Below are 23,398 nucleotides of genomic sequence, written 5' to 3'. Positions count from 1 at the left end.
CTTGTTTTTATTTCTTATTTGACTTTTGCAGCAAAATAGTATAAATTTTTCGAAATGTAGAATCAGCTCAACATAATGCAATAAATCGTTGTATTATTTACATCCAAGTTTATTTTTGTACTTATACTTTATATAAACACAAAATAAGCGTAGATGTAAAAATACAAAAATAAGTGTAGATATAAAAATACAAAAATATGTGTAGATGTAAAACCTAGAAGATATGACTAGACATTTCTTAAATTTTGAAACGTGTTTTGAAGTGTATTTCAATAAAACAATACACCGGAAGCTGTCGATACTTTGCCAGTTCAAAAAGAATTAATTTGCATTATTAAAATATTAGTACTGGATTGTGTTTAATACAATAATGCTAAATGGCAACATTTATTCTCATACGTCAGCCTATCAGCAGACAAATGGTTGATGAATAATATTGTTAAGAAATGTACAGGCGCGGTGAGATAGCTTCCCCGCAAAGCAGGGTTGCCACATTTGGCAACAAATCCCCCATTTGGCGACAAAATTGGCAATATGCCATGAATGAATGGAGAACCTTCTGGAACGAATTCTTACCGGTTTAGGCCAGAATGTTCTCGAACACAAGCTAATCACTATATAAACCCTGCTAGTACGCGGAGACTCAGTGCGAGATAGTTAGTCTCGAGTTAGTCAGTCCGTGCGGAGTCGATCGAGTTGACAGCCGGGCAGAAAGTGTCGAGTTGGTCGTCGAGTGCATCGAAAGAGTCTTATTGGCGGTTAGTGCATCGTCGAGAGAGCGTGTTGAGCTCCAAGAACGACTGAACCGAAGAGTCGGGATCTGTGCTCCGTGTGTCGTCAAGTGCTCGCGAGTTGTAGCGTGGAGAGTCACGAGTGTACGTGGAGCTCCGAGAACGACCAAGCAGAGTCGGGAGCTGTATTCTGCTGCTTTGCAGTGAAGCTGTCTCCACCGTTATAACCTGATAACCTGAAGGCTGTGTCGCTGATTGTACCAGCGCGTTTATAGTAGATCTTCGACGACTGTAAAAAGTGACTTTGGAGCTGTCCTGATTAATACTGGCTAAATAAAGTGAGTTTCGATATTCCATCAAGTGCTGTCGTCGTTATTCACTCCAAAGCTACGAACCCCGTACGAACGTGAAGGAAGAAAATAACGCAGTGATATACTTAAACATTAGTAACTGCTTTCTAGAATAAATTAATAATTCCCTATAATGCTCTAAATGCTTTTCTAGAAGTGTAGAAATTAATGGTTTGAGCCCAGGAAATTTTAAAAGTGCACCAATAAGAATGCAACAACATAGATAACATGAAAAATAATAATATGTAATTAGTTACTAGTGAATCAATTTGAAAATGAATTTAATAAGATAAAACTACTTGTACCGAAGGAAAACATAGCTTAGTTTTTATCTTAAGTAAAGAAAATAGCCAGATATTACTAAGTGCTTCTAAATCCGTTTTAAAATCAGTTTTCGCAAAACAAGAGTTCTTTTTTCTGTTTATACGTACAGATGTCACACAATATTGTTCAAATGGATTCGAGACTGATCAAAATGGATGTTTTAGTTGAAATATGATACCTGGAATTTTTCGCTATTACAATACTTCCTTTACTGCTTTCAAAAAAGTAAAAAGCAATAGAAAACTTCCCTTGCATATTTTTTAAGCACATGCATTGTTAAATTCGCATAAAAGAAATGCATAAACCAAATTTTACTTTCTTTGCTTTAAAAGAACTATATCACAGTAGTTTAAAATTTAATTTTTTTATGATTTAAAAATAGTACATAAACTAGGATGTTCGTTACCTTCTCTGCTTCTGTTGCATATTTCTCTTCCATAATGCATTTGATAGTTTTTTCTGATTCCGTATTCATATTCTAAAATGCAAAATATAAAGAATGTTATGTAACTTAAAATATAAAGCACTTATTGGCATGAGTAAATTTAAAACAAAATACTAACTCTTCTTAAACGCAGCTCTTCTATAAGTTCTATTAACTTCCGCTCAAAAGAAAGAATATTGAAATCATTTTTGGTAACTTCGCACACTGAAAACGTTTCATCCATTTTTTGGTAGAATGAAGTAATTTTCTTTAGCACTTTCTAACCACCAGAGTTTCAGTTTTGAATGATTTCCGTAGTTTGCATACATTTTCGCATACGGGATTTATCGTCTGCTTACACACACGCACACACAGATCGTATTTTATTTTCGAGGGTCAAAAAGATGTAGAAACATTTTTAAATCTTTTTACTCGATTTCTGCTCAAAGTGTGTGGTTATAAACGTAATTTTTTGGTCTGACCAAGCTGTTTTAGTAATACAATAGAGCAATTCTGAAATATTGTCTTTATGGAAGAGCTACGCTATTCTGTGATGAACCAAGAGGAAATAAATGGTCTACATAATAATCCTAAACCTAATAGTCTCTGATATACTGGTACACATTCACATTAGTATTTTAACCAGTTCATTTTGCATATGCCCTAGTTAAGGATCCGTTTTGGAAATACGGTGACCAAAAGTACAAGTACATAATTTTTTAAACGCTTTTCTTTTATTTGCCCGATGGGGAAAATAAATAATTGTAAAGTGTAACAATGTTAACATAATAGTATACAATGGTAATGTTATAATAATATAATAGAATGTAATAATATAGTAATGTTATAATAATATATAATTGTAATGTGTAAAAATGCTATCATAATAGTCCGAATTAATAAATATTAAAATAATAAATGAACGAGATTAACAACTTTCGAGAACAAAACACGGAGTACAAAAAATCGGTAACTATAACCGTTGATTTCAATGTTTGTATACAAATGATTTAGCTCCAGTTTTGAGCACCGGTGAATAAAAAGATTGCAAAAATCACTGTATTATATGAGTTCTTAGACTTTTAAGTACATCATTTTTTTATTTGCTAACTTCTATATGTTAAACAATAATAATTTTCCTTGATTCGATAAAATCTGTCGATGTCTTTAATTAAATTTAGGACTTTGCGAATTCGTAAATTACTTCAGATTTTCAAATCTAAACCTGTGGAAACTAGTTTCGTAATTTCCCTTATATTAGCTACACTCTCACCTCTTAGATGCCCTACTTGTAAAGGCTATGACTATTTAAATCTGAAAGAAATTAAAGACGATTTGCAAATGTGCCTGGTAACAAGGCGGCCACCAGATTTCAAGTTATGCCCCATGTTGTCGCCAGAGTTAGGTATGGCTTTTAACTACATCATTTTCTTCATTTTATGGTAATTTAAGTATTACTTAATAGTTTGAGGAGGGAGAAAAATCCATGTTTTTCAATTTTAAAATACATATCTTCCTAGGAAAAACACTGCTCAACTTGAAAAAATGTAAGTTTGATAAAACACCTTTAGGGTCATCCACCAACGGGTTCTCTGCGGATGAAAACCCTTGAAATTTATTTGCATAGCTCTGGTACTAAATATTGAAACATAGGCTTCAAAGTGTTTTCTAAAATATTATTCTATTGATATATTTTAAGCCTTGTTTGTTGTAAAATGGTTGTCATCATAATATTGTATGTAATAAAATCATGTATTCAAAAAGTGTTAATCAGTAACATCTGTAATCGTTCAGACACTTCAAGTTTTTGTTGAAAAGTTTTGATAGTCAATGTTTTTGTTATAGTTTGTTGTTTTAAATGAAAATACATCATAAGAATTATCATGTGCAATAGGAAATTTTTATTTATCTAGCAAAATGTATTAAAATTTGCATATCTGAACTGAACATGACAAGATGCTACAAACTGATGATTTATTCTCTTAAAAATCTGATAGAAATTTCATAATCTATCTTTTTAAAGATGGTAAAAGTATTTAAAATATCCAAAGTGTTTAACTATGGTTGATCTTTACATTATGGTAACTTGGCGTTTTTTTGGCGAAAATTTGGCGACCAACTCTCCTACAGCAACCCTCTATTTTTTTCCCCGCCGCCATTTTGTCTTCATGAAGTAAAGACATGTTTCTTTTCTTTTTATCTACTGAACACTTCTTCCAACAATCTAGTAGCCGAATTACATTTATGCTAGAAATTTTATCAAACAAAACTGCTTAATCATGACAAATATTCACTGCAAAATTGGGGGAAAGTGCACAATACCATACTCCTTACGCGTTTTTCAAAATAACACATACACATAAACCATGTACACGGCGACTTATTTTTACTTAAAAAAACATCCCAGAATTGCACAAAAATGGCATTGCGCACACTCTTCACTATATCCATGTACACTGCTTTTTTCTCATAAATTAGAAAAATTTCACGAAAATACATGACAATTTTCTCAATCTTTAAACCCGGTAAAAAGAACATATATGAAATTACTGATCGCGAAAAAGTATTTACCCTTTACAAATATGAACATTTCCACATATAAAATAAATAAAATATCCAAAAACTTTTATCTCTAAATCATCTATTACATTATACACGTCACCAACGAATTCATACCGCAAGCATTACAAATACTTAGTATCAAATATTTAAATTATTTCCATGCACGTTTATTTCAACTTAAACGTATACCAAATTCCTACAAACATAAAATTCACAAAATAACTATCATTTAATTAAAATATCACTAAACCATGTACACGTCGACTTATTTTTACTTAAAAAAACATCCCACAATTGCACAAAAATGGCATTGCGCACACTCTTCACTATATCCATGTACACTGCTTTTTTCTCATAAATTAGAAAAATTTCACGAAAATACATGACAATTTTCTCAATCTTTAAACCTGGTAAAAAGAACATATATGAAATTATTTGATCGCGAAAAAGTATTTACCCTTTACAAATATGAACATTTCCACATATAAAATAAATAAAATATCCAAAAACTTTTACCTCTAAATCATCTATTACATTATACACGTCACCAACGAATTCATACTGCAAGCATTACAAATACTTAATATCAAATATTTAAATTATTTCCATGCACGTTTATTTCAACTTAAACGTATACCAAATTCCTACAAACATAAAATTCACAAAATAACTATCATTTCATTAAAATATAATTAAATTCAAAAACACTACTTAAAATATAAATGAGCACATACATTAAATTAATAAAAATTACCTTACAATCCTAATTACTTTAAACTAAATCATTGCTAATAACAATTTTCCCAATAATACAAAATTCCTTTCCACCTTACATTTAGAACAATGCATAAAAATAATATCCTCAAATAATTAAAAATACTAACTTACCTAATCTTCTTCAGAATCTTGATTACGTGTCCGATAAACTATTCTTTAGTTACGGCCATGGGATCCAAAAATTCACGAACACTGTTTCACACAACACAGAATAAACCAAATACAAAATTTCCAGATTTTTTCCCGATTTCCCCCCTTTTCTGATTCAAGAACCGTAATTCATCCATTAATATCACATGACATATCCCATGATCTCTCATTTCTCTCACACAAAATAATGCATAATCGGAACTGAGTACTGCTCACATTATTACCAAAGTCCCAGGTAGTAACCTTTATCGCCTCCAAGATGTCGCCAAACTACCAGTTACCATATTGTAAAGATCAACCTTGACTATCTTTAAAGATATAAAAGGATGGAAATTGCATGGAGCTGTTGAAAATGCACTGAAGTCTGTTCTGAACTCCAATCTCACACCAATGAATCTCAGATAAGCAGTCCAAAAAATTAGTACTGTAAAACATTCAGCAGATGTAGAAGAATGGTTTGCAATTAACCCTGAAATTTTTAGAAGAAACATTTATAGCACATGGATACAAAATACAGAAAATACAGTGTTAAAAACTGTTTTGTTCTGATAAAATAGAAGATTTAAAATCAACTTTTATTGTATTGTTTTCTTTCTAATGCTAAAAATTATCTGTTATCGTTGTCTTATGGTTATGGCTTGCCAAGGTATGCGTTTTTTGTAGCACTTATAAGCCTGCTATTGGATGTATCATGACTTATTGACAATGATGCAGTTTTAAAATTATGTTACCTATTTGAATACTTATGCAACTGCTGTTTTCAGAATCTTTGTATGTTAACTACTGCCCACTGATACTTTGCCAAATGTACCACTCCTTATTCAGATTCTAAGTTTTGGTACACCTTAGAAACTCTTCAAGATTTTTCTGAAAAGATAAAATTTTTATTTCTTTTTCTTTTGTTATTAATGTACTTCTTTTCTGTGTAGGGACTAAGGGTGGGTGGCAATGGCTTTTTTAATTTCAGGTGGATCCCGAGACCAGTTAGAGCATCTTTTTGGATAATGTTTATTCATCTCATGGTGATTTTTATAGCATCTTGCATTATGTTTACTAGATTTGGTGACTAGTGAAGCAGAAGTAATTCATTATTTCCAAGAATATGCCAGAAAAATGTAAGTGTTCCATTTCTTAACAATTAAATGGTATATGATGGATATGCAATAAAATGTAATATTATAAATCCTCACAAAATGTAAGAATAAGAGTTGATGATTGGTTCATTTGCTTTCTTATTTAGCAGAGTTCAGTCTTTGCATTTTGAGAAAAAGTTTCATACTTGGGACCTGCCTTTTGTAGAACAATTTTCCAGTTTTGCCATTTTTATATATCATTAAGCAGCAGACTATTTTCAGAGTTATAAGATCTTATCATCAAAAAATATATATATTAATGAACATGATATGGTCAGCTGAACATATGGCCAACAGAATACTAAAAGACTTGACTGTTGTAAACAGAGTTTCCTTTGAAATTGGAGTACCTTACAAACAGGAGAAATCAACAAAAGCTTTTCTATTAAACACACACACACACACCAAAAAAAAAAAAAAAAAAAAAGTGAGAAATTAAATACTGATTGTTTGTTAAATAAAGAGGTGTCAATTCCTTTAGAATTCTGCAGAAATGATTGGCACAACTGTAACAAGATCTAAGCCAACTTTCATGGTTCAGTTCATAGTCGATGAGAAAATACATGTGTGCTGGCTGTTGATGAGCACACCTTTTGATGATCATTTAAATGTTAACAAATATTCTATTATTCAGTGTTCCATTATTTGTGCTATAAGTGTTGGAAAAGCTACAGTTATTTACTTTCAGTAAAAGAGATTCACACATTCAACTTAGTTATGTTATGTGACAAGAAAAAATGTTCTTCGTAAATGCAATAAAAAGATACATTTATTTACAGAAATGCAGGTTTGTTACAAGTTAGTTTCAGATACCAGTATCTTATGAGAGAAGAAGAACATGCTGTTGCCAATCTGCTGCAGCTAAGTATTGGCATCAAAAGGTGTGGCTCATCAATAGCCAATAATAAATACCGAAATTTTCAACAATGCATTCATAAAAACCCAAGATTTTAATATTTAAAGTATCCTTTTCAAAACAATTCCTTCATTCTGCTATGCATTTATGTCAACCATTTTTCCCAGTCTTTGAAAGTTTTAAAGTGGCTTTTGTGAAATCATTTCAAACTTTCTTTTATTGCAACAATAGACTAAAAATATTACCACAAGCAATCAATTTTAATTGTAGAAATAAAAGAGTCACATGATACTATAATCTAGTGAATACAAAGCTCCTGAAGCTGAATTTTTGACTAAAATTTCATGTACAATGAGCATTACTGGTAGGTGCATTAACATAATGCATCTGTGAGCCATTTCATAGCAATTTATGTCATTTTCTATCAATTGGTTTATGCAGATGCAAAATATTCAGATAATATTCTTTGTTACAGACTGGCCAGTTAATAGAAATTCATGATGCACAGTATCAGACTATTCGGAGAAAATAGTCAGTGTTACCTTGATTTCTTAAGTACTTTGACATGGTTTTTTTTTCAATTTTACGTTACCTTTCAAGAACTATTCATTTGATTGTTACACTATTTCTGAATATTTCAGTGTTTTCAGAATAATTCGAAAAATTATAATCCACAGGTATAAATGATTTAAGATGGTCTCTAAGTGCCAAGTTTTTGACCTGATGGACATGTTGCTCATTTGTTGAAGTGGTTTAGCCATCGCAGTATGATTCATTTTTGATGCATTCTGTATCTTTCTCAAACATCTAGTTTTTGAAGGCACTCAAAAACTGAAAGTATTTTCCTCAAAGGCATTTTGCAACATTTCAAATATTTTATAATGGATATTTCATTACAAAAATAAAATTCAATGTATGTTCTTTGTTAATGACATTCACCATTTTGAGAAACTGCCAAAGCAATAATTCTTTACTCATTAATAATCATGTTATTTGAAAATGATAAAGGAAATCAAATACAAATTCTTTCCATATGTCAACAGAATTAATATTTTCTTCTGCAGAAACATAGCTCAGGAATATTTTAACTGAAATCATTTCCATTACTTTTGTATCACAACAGTGTATATTGAACTGTAATGTGTAACAAATGTACTTGCATGTTAGCATTACTGAAAATATACACTTTATGTATTCTATCAAGTAGTAAATTTCATAAGCATCTAAAATAGATTGGTAGCTAAGCTGAAAGTTAGTTAGTAGGTCAGATATCTACCCATTGGTATAACAGAAAATACCTGTTTATAAATTTTGGTCTATGGTTTCAAACATTTGATCTGAGGTATTTATTTCATGTCCGTACATTAGTTTGCCTATTGCTTTAAGAGTTGTTGAATGCTATTAGTTTAACTCTTTGAAATCCAGACCCTTCGCTAAGCTGTATCCTCAAAATACCTTAACCGCCCAAAATACTTTTCCAGTTTCACAGCAGTTTCCTCCCCTCCCCCTTCCATTAACGCAGAAAATAGGTATGAAGATTTCCAGTGACATTCTTTGTACTTTCTAACAAAGATTCCATTAGCCTTTGACCCCGTTCTTTATAAAACTATTCTGAAGGTCAGATCAACAAGCCTTTCTGGCTTTGTTATGATCACGACTGAGATTTGTTTATTTCTGTTATTTTTATAGGAAGGAATAAATTGTTTAAAAATAAATATAATCCTTAAAATTTTAAACTGCTCTTTTATTGCTGTTTAAAGCTTAAAAGCACACTGTACCACAAAAGAATCAACAACGAAATGTCACGATTATCCAAAAGATTTAAAAAAAAAAACCTCTTAGGACAAGCTGTCTGCAGCAGTGGCATAGTGGGGGGGCAAGGGGGTGTAGGATGCTCCGGACGCCGCTTGCAGAAAGGCGCCAAATGGTATCCAAATAAGATTTTCATCATATCACGGTGTTCTTTTTTTCGAGAGAGGGGAGGGCTCCAAAAAGGTATTTTTCCCCGGGCGACAGTTATGCTTGCTACGCCACTGGTCTGCAGTATACTGATACAATGCATTTGGGGAAAGGGCACCTGCTATTGTATACCTTAGGGGAAGGGAAGAAAAAAAGATTAGAATCTCGGACGTTTTCGGGCGGTTCTGGTTGTTTCAATGCAGGGCTGTGTCGGGCGGATTAAATGTAAAGGAGTTAATGGTAGTGATCTCAAATTGCTACTGATGATTCAAGATCTTGTAAAAATTTTTAAATTTGTGTTATATCTGAAAATATAGATTTATATTTAAATTTCAGAAAAGTATTCAATAAGTTGATCTAGGCATATTTAAAATTCACTCTTCATACTATATTGAAGTGGTATTATCACAACCTCCTTAGCAGTAAATTTTCAGAATGTGCCAAACTCTGGCAGTCATGCAAATATCCATTTTTCAGATGACCTTGCTCCTAACAATTCTTAAGTCAACCAACATCACCATTTTCATGCCCATTTTTTTGTTGTATTTATTACACATCACAGTGATTTTTGAGCAATGGGAGAAATAGCAGTAAAATTTTTGCAGGAATACAGTTTTTTGCCTGAAAAGCACTAAAAGAAATCAAACCAAATCAAACTGATTTGAATTTCTGACTATAGTTAGCTATCAAAGATTTGTTTATTTCTTTTTGTTAGAATTAAAATTTGCATTCTTTAGTGTGAAATTTTAGTGTTCATTTAGTTTGGTTGATATATCTCAAAGCAGACAGACAAAATAAGCTATAAATTCCCCGAGTCTGAGATAGAAATTTCTAAGTCAGAGATGGAATCTTTAAAAATCAAATAATGAATTTTATTGATAGATGAAAAAATTATTTGAACTTTGAGTTTCTGGAGAATCCAAGCAATGAACTGAGAGAAAGTTACTGTTTTATCTAATTTTAAATTTCATGATGGTATGTTTTCTAAATTAGTTATTAACAGATTTACTCGGTAACAATGATCAATAATCATAATTTTATTTTCTTTGATTCTAGCTCATTTCAAGCATGTTAATGTGAAACTGAATGCTACCTTTCTTAAAGAAATGCCTGAAAAGCTTGAAATTCAATCTGGAGGACGATGGTTTCCAAAGCATTGCTCGTCATGGCAACGGGTAGCTATTATTGTTCCTTATAGGAACAGAGAAATGCATCTCAAAATCTTCCTGCAAAATATGCATCCTTTTCTTCAAGCCCAAAAACTTGATTATGGAATATTTATTATAGAACAGGTATATTTCAGTCAATTCTAAATGTTCTTTTGATTGGAATAAATTCTAAGCATTTTTTTAATATAAATATCTTAAAATACTTAATCAATTTACAGTTATTTAGGTACATAATGTGATATTAACATGTTTCTTTTTAATCTAAAGGTAATGTATAATTAAAAGTTTAAACTTTTTAACACTATCTCTGAGAAAAGAACATATTCTCTATCAGTAAAGATTTTCCAGTCTTCAGTGTATATTGCTAAAAGGAAATGTATGAATTTTTAACAAATTTCTAAAAATGTCTTGCATTAAGATCTCTGTTTCATTGACATTCATCAGTACAAATATTCTCATATATAAGGTAGAGGGAATAATTTATGTCAGAATTTTCAAACTTCAAATGTTAGTTGCTATAATTCTTTATATTTTTCTTTTAATTTTTTTAATAATTTTGTTTTATTTATTTATTTTTTTAAAATCAAGGCATACAATTACTTTTGAAAATGTGTGAATTTTTCTTTCTGTGCGATTTTAGAGTGAGAAGCATGATTTCAACCGTGGAAAACTTTTGAATATAGGATATGTAGAAGCTTCCAAAGAACCAGATTTTTGCTGTTTCATTTTTCATGATGTAGACTTACTGCCAGAAAGCCCTCAGCACATATACGGTTGCTCTGAAGAACCCCGGCATATGTGTTCTGCATTAGATACTTTTCGATATGTGTGCGTATATAAAATGTTCATACTTTATTATTATAGTATTAAATGCATAGTCAATGATATTTATTTTGTATCTAGTATGAGCATTTATGAGAACCTCCTTAAATTCCTAAAATTTATTACTTTTTGTTCCTTTCTTGAATGTTTTTAAACATGGTTAAAAACACTAAGAGTTTTGTATAATTTTAGTACATTCAAGGGCCATGTAACTTCCATAATTGCAAGGGGACTGTGACTTCAGGAGTTGCCCATTTGCATTAGTGTTAATAAGGTTGAATGTCTTACAGAAACAATATTTCTTTTGTTAATTTTTGGAAGTCATACAAATACTGAAATTACAGTTCAGCAATGTGCATACATCAGTAACAGTGATCATGCATTTCTATATTTCCTGTTTAATATTTGGTCTTGTTGCAAATAATAATGGAGAAATGCACAGATTTGTTTTGTGTGCTGGAGTGCCTTAAATAAAACATAAGTTATAGAAGAAATATATATATATGTATATACGATCTACCGGAAAGTTCTGTCCCTTTTTGGCATAAAACAAAATACAAATTTTTCTTACCGTCAATAAATTGTTTTAAAATAATATAATTGCCATTATTATTAATGACTCTTTGAAGCATGAAGGCAATTTGTATATCCCATTTTTGAAAAATGATATAACTTTTGATGTGAAAAATTGAGTTTGTGCTTGTTTGATATCTATTTCAGTTTTGAATTGTTTGCCCTTCAAAAAATTTTGTAAGGGCAAAAACAAGTGATAGTCAGAGGGTGCTAAGTCCGGGGAATATGGTGTATGTGACAGAATTTCCCAGCCTATTTCTGCAATTTTTTGACAAGTCCCCAAAGCAGCATGTGGCCTGGCATGATCATGATGCAGTACGATGTCCTTCCTGTTGAAAATCGTCGGCCTCTTTTCTTGGACTGTTGTCTTTAATTGTCTAATTGATGACAGTACTTCTCTGAATTGAACTTTTTGTTCAGTTTTAGAAGCTCATAATGTACTGGTCCTTGAATGTCCCACCATATACACAACATTCTCCTTATTCAGAGTCAAATTTGGTTTAGAGGTGGGAGGGCTAGGTTTTCTTGGTTCACAATATGCCCTTTTCCTTACGATGTTTCTGTGGGTGATCCACTTTCATTCCCAGTTATCATCTAGTTCAAGAAGGACTTCATTTTGTTTGGAGCAAGCAGAGATGTGCATATGACGACTTGATCATCCAAATTCTTCTGACTTAATTCATGTGGCACCCATCTTGAATATTTCCACATCAATCCTATCTTCCGAATATGGTTCGAAATGGTTTGCTAAGCTGAATTAAGCCTTTCTGTGATCTCTGATGTTGTCACAAAAGATCTTGCTCCAACATGCTCATAACAACACCGTCGCCAATCAAAGATGATCGCCTAGAATGTGGCTTATCAGAAAGTTCGAAATCACCTGTTTCAAATTTTTCGAACCATCTTCTGCATGCCTTATCAGAAACTGTACCTTCACCAAACACTTTCAATAAATGCTTCTATAGCATTTCTACCTTGTTGAAATTCATATAAAATATAGTGGCGTAAATGAACTTTATCAGTGGCCATGGGTACTCTATCGCTTCACACTTATGACTAACATGAATCAACTTTGTTTTAGTTAATGCTACTTCAGTATGTATACATTAAGTGATAAAAATAGAGAGGCAAACATACGGCAAATAAACATGTGCTTACGTGTCGAAAATTGTTGTCATAAAACGGACATAACTTTCCGGTAGACTGAATATATATTGAGTGTGAATATGAAAGTTGAAACAATTGATGAAATAGTTGAAGCAGTTCCAATGTCTGTTGAGTCATGATGAAAATAATAGTTAAGTTATTTTTAACTCCAGAAGAAATAATCATTTAAACTGAAAAATAACTTTCCTGTGTACATGAATTATTCAAGAGATCCAGGAACTAGAATTGGACGATACACTCCAGGACTGATTCACTGTACCGAGTGAATTTACTCTTCCAAAAAATGGAGTTGTAGCTGTTTTATAATTCATGGAGAGCTATAGTTGGAAGCATGCTAGGAACAGTGATCTACTGTTCGTTCATGAACTGATTCACTTTCAAGTGAGCTTATGCCTGGTTGGCGAAAAAAGAAAGGAGTTTTTATTGAAATCGTGCCAGGAAAGTTTGATTTTCATTTTTTGAAAGAAAACAATGTTTATCATCCTATTAAAAGTAAGCTTAATTTTTATCATTTTCCAACTTTTTGAAGAAATTTTATTCCAGAATTTTATTGTTAGTTCTATTTAGAAAGTATGTTTTAGGAAGTTTTAAAACTACATTTGAAAGAAATCAGTTAAGGGAGTTAGCATTTGATTGAGTCAATTCTTCTGATCCCACTTTCTGTTCGATTCTTTTTTCATTCGTTCATTTTTGTTTGATTAATTTTTTCATTCTGCTGATTCACCTTTGTTCTGGATCTTTTTAGTCAAGGTTATTATTAGGGAATAGTGAGTCATAGAAATGAACTAGTTCATTTCATTGAGTGAATCATTCTGATCCATTCTTATAAAATAAAAGAGTGATTTTGCTCATCTCTACCAGAACTATATATTTCTTTAAGGAATAATTTTAGAATTTTTTCAGTTGGAGAAGGTCCTGCTAATATTTATGATAATAATTTAATATTTTCCGTAAGCAAAGAAGTAAGTTGTTGTATTACTGTTTTATCATTGTCTTTCTAATAGTGAACATGATAAAGAATAATTGGCTTACGTGCTCAGAAACGAAAGATATTTTATTTTGTTATAATTGCAAGTTCATTTCTAATTTGTGACCCTCTGACAAATTAAGTGCAGAGTTTCACAAAGAATTTCTAAATTTCTTTTCTAACTATGAACTGTCTCATAAGCATTTAGATCATTTGCAAAAATGTAAAGAATTCTCAACAATAATGTAGTGCAATCTACCACTTTTATTTATTTATTTATTAGATGGTGTCACTGAAGTGCTGTTTTTAAATGTGAAATCAAATACAAATAATTAAGAAAAATTAAAATTATTCTATTAATTAATTTAATAACCCATCAAATTTAAATTCCTTTCAGTTCATAGTTAGTTATTTATTTCTTAGATGGTGCCACTAAAATGCTATTTTTAAATATGAAAATTAATGCAAATAATTAAGAATACATAAAAGATTCCTTTAATAAATTGAATAATTCATTGAATTTTTTAATCCCATTAAAGTTTTAATTTCATTAAATAAAAGGCCATTTTTATGAGTCATTCAGCCATATTTTTTATTAATGTCACACAGAATGCCAAAAAAGTTGTCATCATTCTTTATATGCATCAAAGAAAGGATTATTATAACAACCAGTTTTAGTGATGTAATCTAAGAAATAAATGACTAAATAAAAATGGTAGATTGCATGCTATATCATTTCTGAATTGTCTCTGAATATCCAGAACTCACAATTCATAGACCAAGTGATATTTGATTAAACAGAAAAGGTATAAAAAAAGGCAAGTTTATTTTATTGTTATATTTGTGGAGAAAAGGATGCAAGGATTCATAGCATTCTTTTGTGTGTCCTAAACACTACTTAATGAAAGCAAACTTTGGTATGGTCTCATAAGGTAGTGTTTAGTTCATCCAGCTGGCAAATGACAGATCAGTGGTTTATTTTTCAACCATATCTGATTCTTCAAATTTTTGGCTTTGAAAGCATAATGATCTCTATAATGACTGTTTTGTAAAGGACAACTAAGAAAAGATAAAAATTCCAGCCAGTGGGAAATTTCTGTGATAATGTGAAGTTTTATTTATTTGCATACTCTGTTGAATGAGCATCTCTATCAAATGAGAAATCTTGAATGATTTATTATTTACTTATTTAATGGTTCTAGTTCACACACCTGATGTAAATCACAAAGAATATCTGAGTGTGGTTTTAAAGAATGGTTGATACATTTTCTAGACTTGTTTTCACTAAAGGTTACTGATTAATTTTTTTTTTTTTTTTTTTTTAAATTTGAGATACTGCTGAGTTTTACCAAGTTAGTGTTTCACATACCTTATACGATCTCAGGATATCTTTTATATCTGATCTTAAGATACTTTTGATATCTAATTTTGGGATGTCATTGCCAATCACTAGAAGTAACATGAAAGGGAAAAATAATGGCAGATAAGTCATATTCTTTAAGAAAACCAAAGAAATCATTGCATATTTTTTTTCTGCTCAGATTATGAATTCAATTGTAAGTAGTATAGTAATTCAGAATTTGCATTAAATTTGTTTGATGTGATGTGAAGATTAATTTCTTTATTTCTGCTTTGGAAAGCATTGACAAATTATTAGTTATGTATGCCTGACTTTGATACTATTTTATGAAACCAAATAGGTGCATCATTTGAAAACTCTACAGTTAACAGTTACAAAATTAAAAACATAATATATGCCTTAGATGAGTCGGAAAAAAAATGAAAGGGGACAGTTTTATTGAGATTACTAGTTTTAAAAGGGATCGCAGTATTTAATTTCTCCACACTTGTGATCTGGTTCATTGTTTTAAGCCAAGTCCAAATTTCTATTCAAGTTTACTGGAAAGCATGCAGTATGAATGTTGCAGTCAAACTTATAAATGCAATCTATGTGTTAACTATTGCAAGCTATAATTACATCTTTAGTAAGTATTCAGTAAATATTGGATAATGTTAGATGTACCATATGCAACATATAAAGGGAGTTTTCTTATGAAAATAGGAATGAGTTTATTTCAGAGAAAGAACATAAAATGCATATAAACTTCTTCTGTGTTGTAGTAATAGATTCTGCTGTTATACCTTTGAAAGAGAAAGGACAATTGTTTCACTACTGTGATATGTTCAATGTTAATTATTTTAATTATATTCAATGTTAGTTTAACACAAGAATTTGACTATAAACAAGGAAGGTCTAAATAACAGCTGAGAAAAACTAATGGCCAAATGTATAAGACTGTCAATATTGGCAAAATGACCTGAATTCGGTATCCAGTGAATGGGCTATATGCACGATGTTTTTATGTTTTTATAATGTTAGTATGAGTCAATGTCCCTCAGAAAGTCCTTTATAAAGATCTCTTTCTCTTCTCTCTTAATACCATATATCCTTATCATACTTCCCCTTAATTAATGAAATAATGATAAAAACTAAAGAACAGCTGTGAGATGCTTACAAATGCTCTTAGCTAAGAGCTATATAAATTAATCAGGAGATATAAATTAATCAGATTTTGCTGATGAAATGGAAGTGCTGCCTTTTACTGCTACCGCAAAATGATAAAAACTGTCAAACAGTACTAGACTACAATGAAGAAAAAAATTTTGGTATACATTTCCCTGAGTTTTATTGTGTTTCACCGTGAATTTGTTTGTGGATTTCAGTTTGTATTACCTCAGCTAGATGCAGCTTTAAAAAGTTAAAACGAATAAGTTATTTATCATCTTCGAATGAGTTAAATAGCACTGGAAGATTTTAATGTAATGCCAGCAGAAAGATAGACTGGACCCTGAATTGTTAGGGTTTTCTCACTTGAGATGGATAAGTAGAATTAAATGAGTAATTTTTAAAAAAATTCGAAGAGAGAAAAGCTTAGTTTTAAATAGTAATGATAATAATAATAAGAAAAGCAAAAATTAAGTGGTTTAAAATTTATATAACATGATTATGAAGTCACAAGGTGAAATTTATGTAAATTGATCAAAATTCCTTTAAAATTTCTCTTTTAAGAGTAATTTTATAAGGAAATGAGATTAAATACTTTGAGTGAAAGATTTACAAGGTAATACTGTAAAGTAAAGAAAAACCTAGAAATAAAATTGAGTTGCAAAGTAAAGTAAACTAGGATTAGCTCTTTTTCTTAGTGTGTTTTAAAATTCTTTATACTGAAATTAGTAAATGAGTTATAATTTTGAATAAAGTAAAAGTATAGTAGACATATTACATGAGTTTCATTGAAATTATTATACATTTTAACCCATTAATGACTGCACTACATTTCGCTGTAAAATGTAATAGAAGAAAATATATTTATTTTTATTGAAGATATGAAATGTTGCAAAAACCCAGTGTCAGTCAAAATGGATTATTTTGGGAATACATGGAAATCTTTGAAACATTAGCTATACAAAGGCACACAATATTTATTACATACTGTTATCATTTTGACTACCATATTATTTCTATCCTTTAGTTTTGTTTGTTGAATTTTTCTTGATAATGTGATTAATGACATACTTTCTCATTTCACTCGAGGCTAAATTCTGAGAGAGAGATATTCGACCAACACAATCAGTATACGAAGATGAAAGTTGTGAATTTTCAGACTAGTCTTCTCTTATTTTCACCAATCCCAGCGCAACATTTCTTTGAAAATCTAACAGAAATTTTGGAGACTACAACAACCTTATAAAGTTTCCATGCATTTGATTCAGCTACATAAATAAAATTCACAAAAATGGCCCATTTCTTACATTTTACTTGCATTCAATGTGCATCACAATAAGATTTTCCTGAAGGTCCTCATCATCTATATATTAATTGTCATTTCTGATGAGTTTAGGTTACTTTACAGATACAGATTTGTTTTCCTTTCATGAGTACCGCTTGGTCTCCAAAGATAGATAAATTGTATCATAGTTGTCATAGCTATGATGGAATTTTTGTTCCATCAAGTAACTGGGATGTCATGGTTTTTTTTTTTTTTTTTTTTTTTATCAAAATGGAGTGTCATATGTTCCACATTCTTCTTTTCCAATTTTGTTTACAGGTATAATAAGATCATTTTTTTTAATATGTGCTGAAGAATTATTTTAGCTACATGAAATTTTAGCTTGTTCAATTCCGACAAAAGCATGCTGGATGTGAAAAAGTTGTCAGTAACAGAGCAGTTTGGTTGTTGAAGTATGCATAATGATTGAAGAAGCTTCCATTACACTTAAAGAATGTGTTGCAACATCTCCATCTAATCCAAGGTCAGTCAATATGTTTGAAGATTTTCTTGAGTATATATCAAAATGAAATAAGTAGTCTTCATAGGAACACAAACACCAAATTTTGTACTCGAAATGTTTGGGTTTTCTTTTGAGAAACATTTTTGGTGAATGTCTCCAAAATAAGGTGCAATTTGTTCACTTATAGAAGGATGTATTAAAAAAAACCTCATATGCAGGAAACTGGCATTTAAAATATTTAACCAGAGATGGACTTAGCCAGTTTTTCGGTTTTATCCAATCCTTCATAAATTGTGATGCTTCATTCAACATTAAAACTGTTGTAGCGGATATTTGTTAGTTTGTTAAATCTGTAAAAGCAAATACCACTATCCAAGAAAAATCTGTGTATACTCACAAAGACACTGCTTTGAACTGGCATAGCGTTTTTGCAACATTTAAAAAAATGTATATTTATACCAACAAAGACAAAATAATAACTTTATCTTTTGATGCTGTTATACAGTCTAATGTTTCTACAAGATTGGTGTGTCTTCATAAAATTATTTGGTTGGTGGTTGTACTTTCTGTAAAATCTACTCAAAGTTAAAAAAAGAAAAAATAAATAAATAAATACCAAAACAATCATTTATTTTTATAAAAATTTTTAATGTGAGAAAAATAGCTTTTTTTTTTTTTTTTTTTTGCCCAGAAATGCTGAATCTACAATGTTCAAAAAAGGTTAAAGAAAAAAAAAAAAAAAAAAAAAGCTATACAGAAGATGAAAAAAGTGTTTTGATTAATCTTGGGAAAACACAACATTAACCATTAGTGGGTTAATAAGTTATGTGGAGTTGTTGCATTACATTTTTTTTAATACATTTGTAATTTACTTGATTAAGGAAAGCTAAGTCCTCTTAAAAATTATTAATAGTGTGGGTGAGCATAAAATAAATGTTATAGCTTTTGTTTTTGAAATAAAGTTATTAATGTTCAGCAATTATGTAATACTCAGTATAGACAATAGAAAATGGAATTTTGAAAGGCACCCTATGAATATAATTTTAAAGAGACTCCTGGTGGAGAGAAACTCAGACCTTAGAATCCATTAAAATGCCCTTGAATGTATAATCATAGTTTTTTTTTTTTGATTGGCTTCATTTTTATTACAGGAATTAAAAAGAAAGTTAAAAACTAAAGTATTTTGGTCATTTAAATGTTGCTGGGAATTCTTTTTTTCTGAAATTGTAAACTAAAATACAGATGTCTTCTGCTTTTCAAACTTTCATATTTCAGCCTTTTTTTTAATCACTGGAAGATATATATTCAACTTAAAATCTAGTTTATTATACAGTCAAAAGTCATTAATCCGGACTCGTCGGGACTTCGGTGATTCCGGATTATCGATTTTTCCGGATTATAGATCATCAGTTTAAATCTCGTAAGATGGCATGCAGAAATTCTAAAATTAAAAATATTAAACCTTAATTTATGAAATAAAAAACAATTATAATCTAAAGAGTATCAAAATTTACAAAAAAAAAAGCTTAATATTTATTTAGTTTATTAAACATTTCTTTCAATGTAAGTTGTTTTAAGTTGCTTCGTTTTATGTGATAATACTTTCTCTTTAATTCTATAAACAGACACAATTTCTTGTTCAGTTACAAAGTTCCGCTGTTCAAGTCCCGTTAATTGTTGTGCCGAGAATACCGACTAACTTGTCAATCGAAATTTTTTCGTTTTCACTAACCTCTCTGTCACATTCTTCATGTCTTTATCCATTTTTTGCAGCAATTCCACTTTTTGTTTGATGGACATTGAAACATACTTTCGTTTTGTACGATCCTTTGGGAGCTCCAGAATCGGAAATTCTATTTGACATAATCGAAAGTTCAAGTTTGCTTTTATAAAATTGCTCTTACAGTGTGCAAAAAATAATAAGCCGGATCCAATTCGAAGATTAAGGAACAACGCAATCATCAACATTAACTGAAATAGATAATTAGATAATTTTAGATTATACCGTCCGTTATACATAAAACACACACGCGAAAACGTATTCTGCGCTTGCACACACGCAGAAGCGCAGTGGTAAAAGGTCTTACGCGCATGTGTAAACGCCTATGCGCATGTGTCAACGTGGCGCATGCGCAGAAAGTTTTTAGCTTTGAGGTCCGGATTATGGGTGTCCGAATTAACGACTTTTGACTGTACACTCTTTTTCCAAAAAAAAAAAAAAAAAAAAAAATCAAAGCACCATGAAGGAAGTGGTTGTTTTTGTTGAAATTGAATATGTAAATAGCTCGTACACCAATAATAAAATGATGAAAAAAGTAAAGGTCATCATAGTACCTGTTCACGGCTCACAATCACCCATTGAGCATTCAAATTAGTAGTTGGTTGAACTGCCCCTGGCGGTAATGCATGCTTGAATTCATCAAGGCAAGGAGTGGTAGAGGTTCCTAATGTCATCATGCGACACATTCTGCATGGCATTCATCAATTGTCGCTACAGATCGGTGATATTTTGTGGTGCCCGAATTTTGTGGCCAACATGTCCCAGACATGCTCGATTGGTGAAAGGTCTGGTGACCTTGCTGGCCAAGGAAAATTATCAACCTCACAGAGACAGTCCAGAGATATGCGAACGATATGTGACCTTTCATTATCTTGTTGGAAAATGGCCCCAGGATGACGTGCCATGAAGGGTAATGTAACTAACTGGCTGCAGGGTGGTATCAACATATCATTGAGCTGTTAAAGATGTACTGAGGATGACTAAAGAAGACCTGCTGTTATAAGAAATAGTGCCCCACACTATCACACCAGGGTTTATGGCTGTATTCCTTTGTAAAACAAAGGCTGATTGGGACCGCTGGCCCCTTCCTCTTCAGACACAAACATGGTGGTCATCTGCTTCAAGAGTGAAGCGGGATTCATCGCTGAACACCATACAATGCCAGTCTGATGGCAGCCATGATGATCGGCTGCGACACCACTCCAGATGACTCCGCCGATGTTGTGAGGTCAAAGGCAGAAGATTTCCAGATGACCCAATATGTTATTTAAGTTTTTCAGTGATAAAAATTCTTTTGCGAAAAAGATCAGTTTTGTATTAATCCAAATCCAGTATTTATAAAGGGAAATACCTTCACACATGCATTTATTGACTTCAGAATTGTTGCTATAGTGAACTTGACCAGTAATTTCATATTTTGTGCTTGCTTGATTCATAGTTTATTATTGCCATAAAATACATTGTTAATGTATAATTTGAAGAAGCAACCAACTACAACCCCTGGGAAAGAAGTGTATTAGACATTTGTATTTAAAAATAAATTAGACATTTGTATAAAACACTGGGTAGAAATATAAATAAAATTTTTGTGCTAAATCAAGCTAGTTTTTCTTGAATCACATGGCAATAGGTCTATTAGTTTCAGTTAGGTTATGTTGTTTGAATATGATGAAACACATGGAGGCTATCTGCTTAAAGGGAAGGGTGATTTCAAGGAGGACTTTTTAAGAGAAATTAGCTTCTATTCACATTACACTTGGGAAAAACTGTGAAGAACATTTATGCAGCTTTCCCACCTGCTTGAGTTCAAAACTAGGTCGAGCTACCAGTATTCAGTAGTCAGCCATTGTTGGGTCTACACAAGTCTACTGTTAAATAAAGAGGGTATCTAATTCAGAAGTCAAACAACAAAAATCAGCGTTGTATTTACAAAATTTTCACAGGACTAGTTTCGATGGTTTTACCGAACCACCATCTTCAGCTGCAAAACTGCAAATGAACAAGATAGGAAATAATGATTAGATAAGATAAGAAAGCCTGGACAAGAATAAGCAAGTGGTGCCATCTGTTGGCGAAACCAGAACTAAAACATAATTTCTCTAAAAGCCGAAGGCAAATTTGGATTGGAATTAGGATCGTTAACTAGAACAGAAAGATTTTTATGAATGTGAAATGCCTCTAGAAAATCCAATTCTCCAATGGAAGATGCTTTTTGAATAATTTTAGCAGCAGAAAAATTGAAAGTGTGATTTTTGGACTAACAATGTTGAGCAACAGAAGACTTCTGTGTTTACTTTTTTCTAACATATGCCTCATGTTCTTTGACGCAAAATTTTAAACCATGGAAACTAGTCCTGTGAAAATTTTGTAAATATAATGCTGATTTTTGTTGTTTGACTTCTGAATTAGTATTTATTCGACGTGTTATTGTGTCTTAAAGAGGGTATCTTTTAGTTGTTTCACTTTAATTTAACTAATTTATTCATATTTTAAAGCTGATGCTAGTACATGTTGAAAAAAAATATTTTTTGTACATTTGATGATAAAACATGCTAATGGTGAATAACTGATAACTAATAGTTAACAAGTAACTGTTAGCTAATAGTGAATAACTGATAGCGATAGGAGATAGAGTGATAGCTTCAACTGCACAGTTAACTCCTCTTAAGAAAAGTATTGTACTTGCATTGAGTGTTGAAGATTTTTCAGTATAGCAGAAAATAGCAGAAAGAACTAGCTGAAGTGTAGCTTGTTTGTTGATGAAATTTCATCAGACTGGCTGTAAACAGAAACATCAACAATGGTTGCTGAAGACAGTCTACATTAATACTAGTTGACATTCAAAAACAGAAAAGCAATGTAAGTTGATCTCAGATCAGCAAGAAATGCAAAGTGGGAAGTAGACGTATGCAGTCCTGAATGGTCCAGTGGTTAATAGATGGTATGATCATACAGTTGAAATGTTTAGATGGAATTGCATTATTTCTACAGTGAACCATTCAATATTCCATTTGATATGGGAATAATTTTCATAAGTAAGAAATGGGGTACTTAAATTCACAAATCAGAATGATAACACCTGAATCCTGTACAGTCAAACTACAGCATAAATTTTTGCCGCCTGCTTTTGGTTATTATTGCACTGCCAAGATGATTCGGTTCTGTGCCACAGAATCAAATCAGTAAGTAAACAACACATTGTCAGTATATATACATAATGCTTATGTTTATTCACAATTGCTTATGTTTTTTTTTACCTCATGCTCGATTAATCTTTTCTAGATAATAAAAAAGTGCTTCAAAATAAAACTATTTGTACATCAGTGGTGTCTTGTAATTATTCAGTTTCAAATCTCGTAGA

At 31.3% G+C, this 23,398-nt stretch overlaps 2 protein-coding genes across 2 annotated transcripts in view; one reads left to right on the top strand and one right to left on the bottom strand.

The window, feature by feature from the left end:
- Window positions 1-2,495, bottom strand: part of LOC118200602 (coiled-coil domain-containing protein 73-like) — a 71,957-nt gene extending 69,462 nt beyond the window's left edge. The window contains exons 1-2 of the mRNA XM_085815256.1: window positions 1,969-2,495; window positions 1,812-1,883 (exon numbers count right to left, since the gene is read on the bottom strand). Coding sequence (XP_085671382.1) covers window positions 1,812-1,883; window positions 1,969-2,073 — 177 coding nt within the window. The 5' untranslated portion in view covers window positions 2,074-2,495. The remainder of the gene's footprint in view (window positions 1-1,811; window positions 1,884-1,968) is intronic.
- A 333-nt stretch (window positions 2,496-2,828) lies between these two features.
- Window positions 2,829-23,398, top strand: part of LOC118180685 (beta-1,4-N-acetylgalactosaminyltransferase bre-4-like) — a 43,654-nt gene continuing 23,084 nt past the window's right edge. The window contains exons 1-3 of the mRNA XM_085815255.1: window positions 2,829-3,234; window positions 10,323-10,558; window positions 11,076-11,263. Coding sequence (XP_085671381.1) covers window positions 2,991-3,234; window positions 10,323-10,558; window positions 11,076-11,263 — 668 coding nt within the window. The 5' untranslated portion in view covers window positions 2,829-2,990. The remainder of the gene's footprint in view (window positions 3,235-10,322; window positions 10,559-11,075; window positions 11,264-23,398) is intronic.

The sequence above is a fragment of the Stegodyphus dumicola genome, chromosome 4 (genome assembly GCF_044657685.1).
Source record: "Stegodyphus dumicola isolate Sdum_Otavi_A_Nest chromosome 4, ASM4465768v1".
NCBI lineage: Eukaryota > Metazoa > Arthropoda > Arachnida > Araneae > Eresidae > Stegodyphus > Stegodyphus dumicola.
Note: the sequence above shows the minus strand (reverse complement) of the source record. Positions and strands in the feature narration are given on the sequence as shown.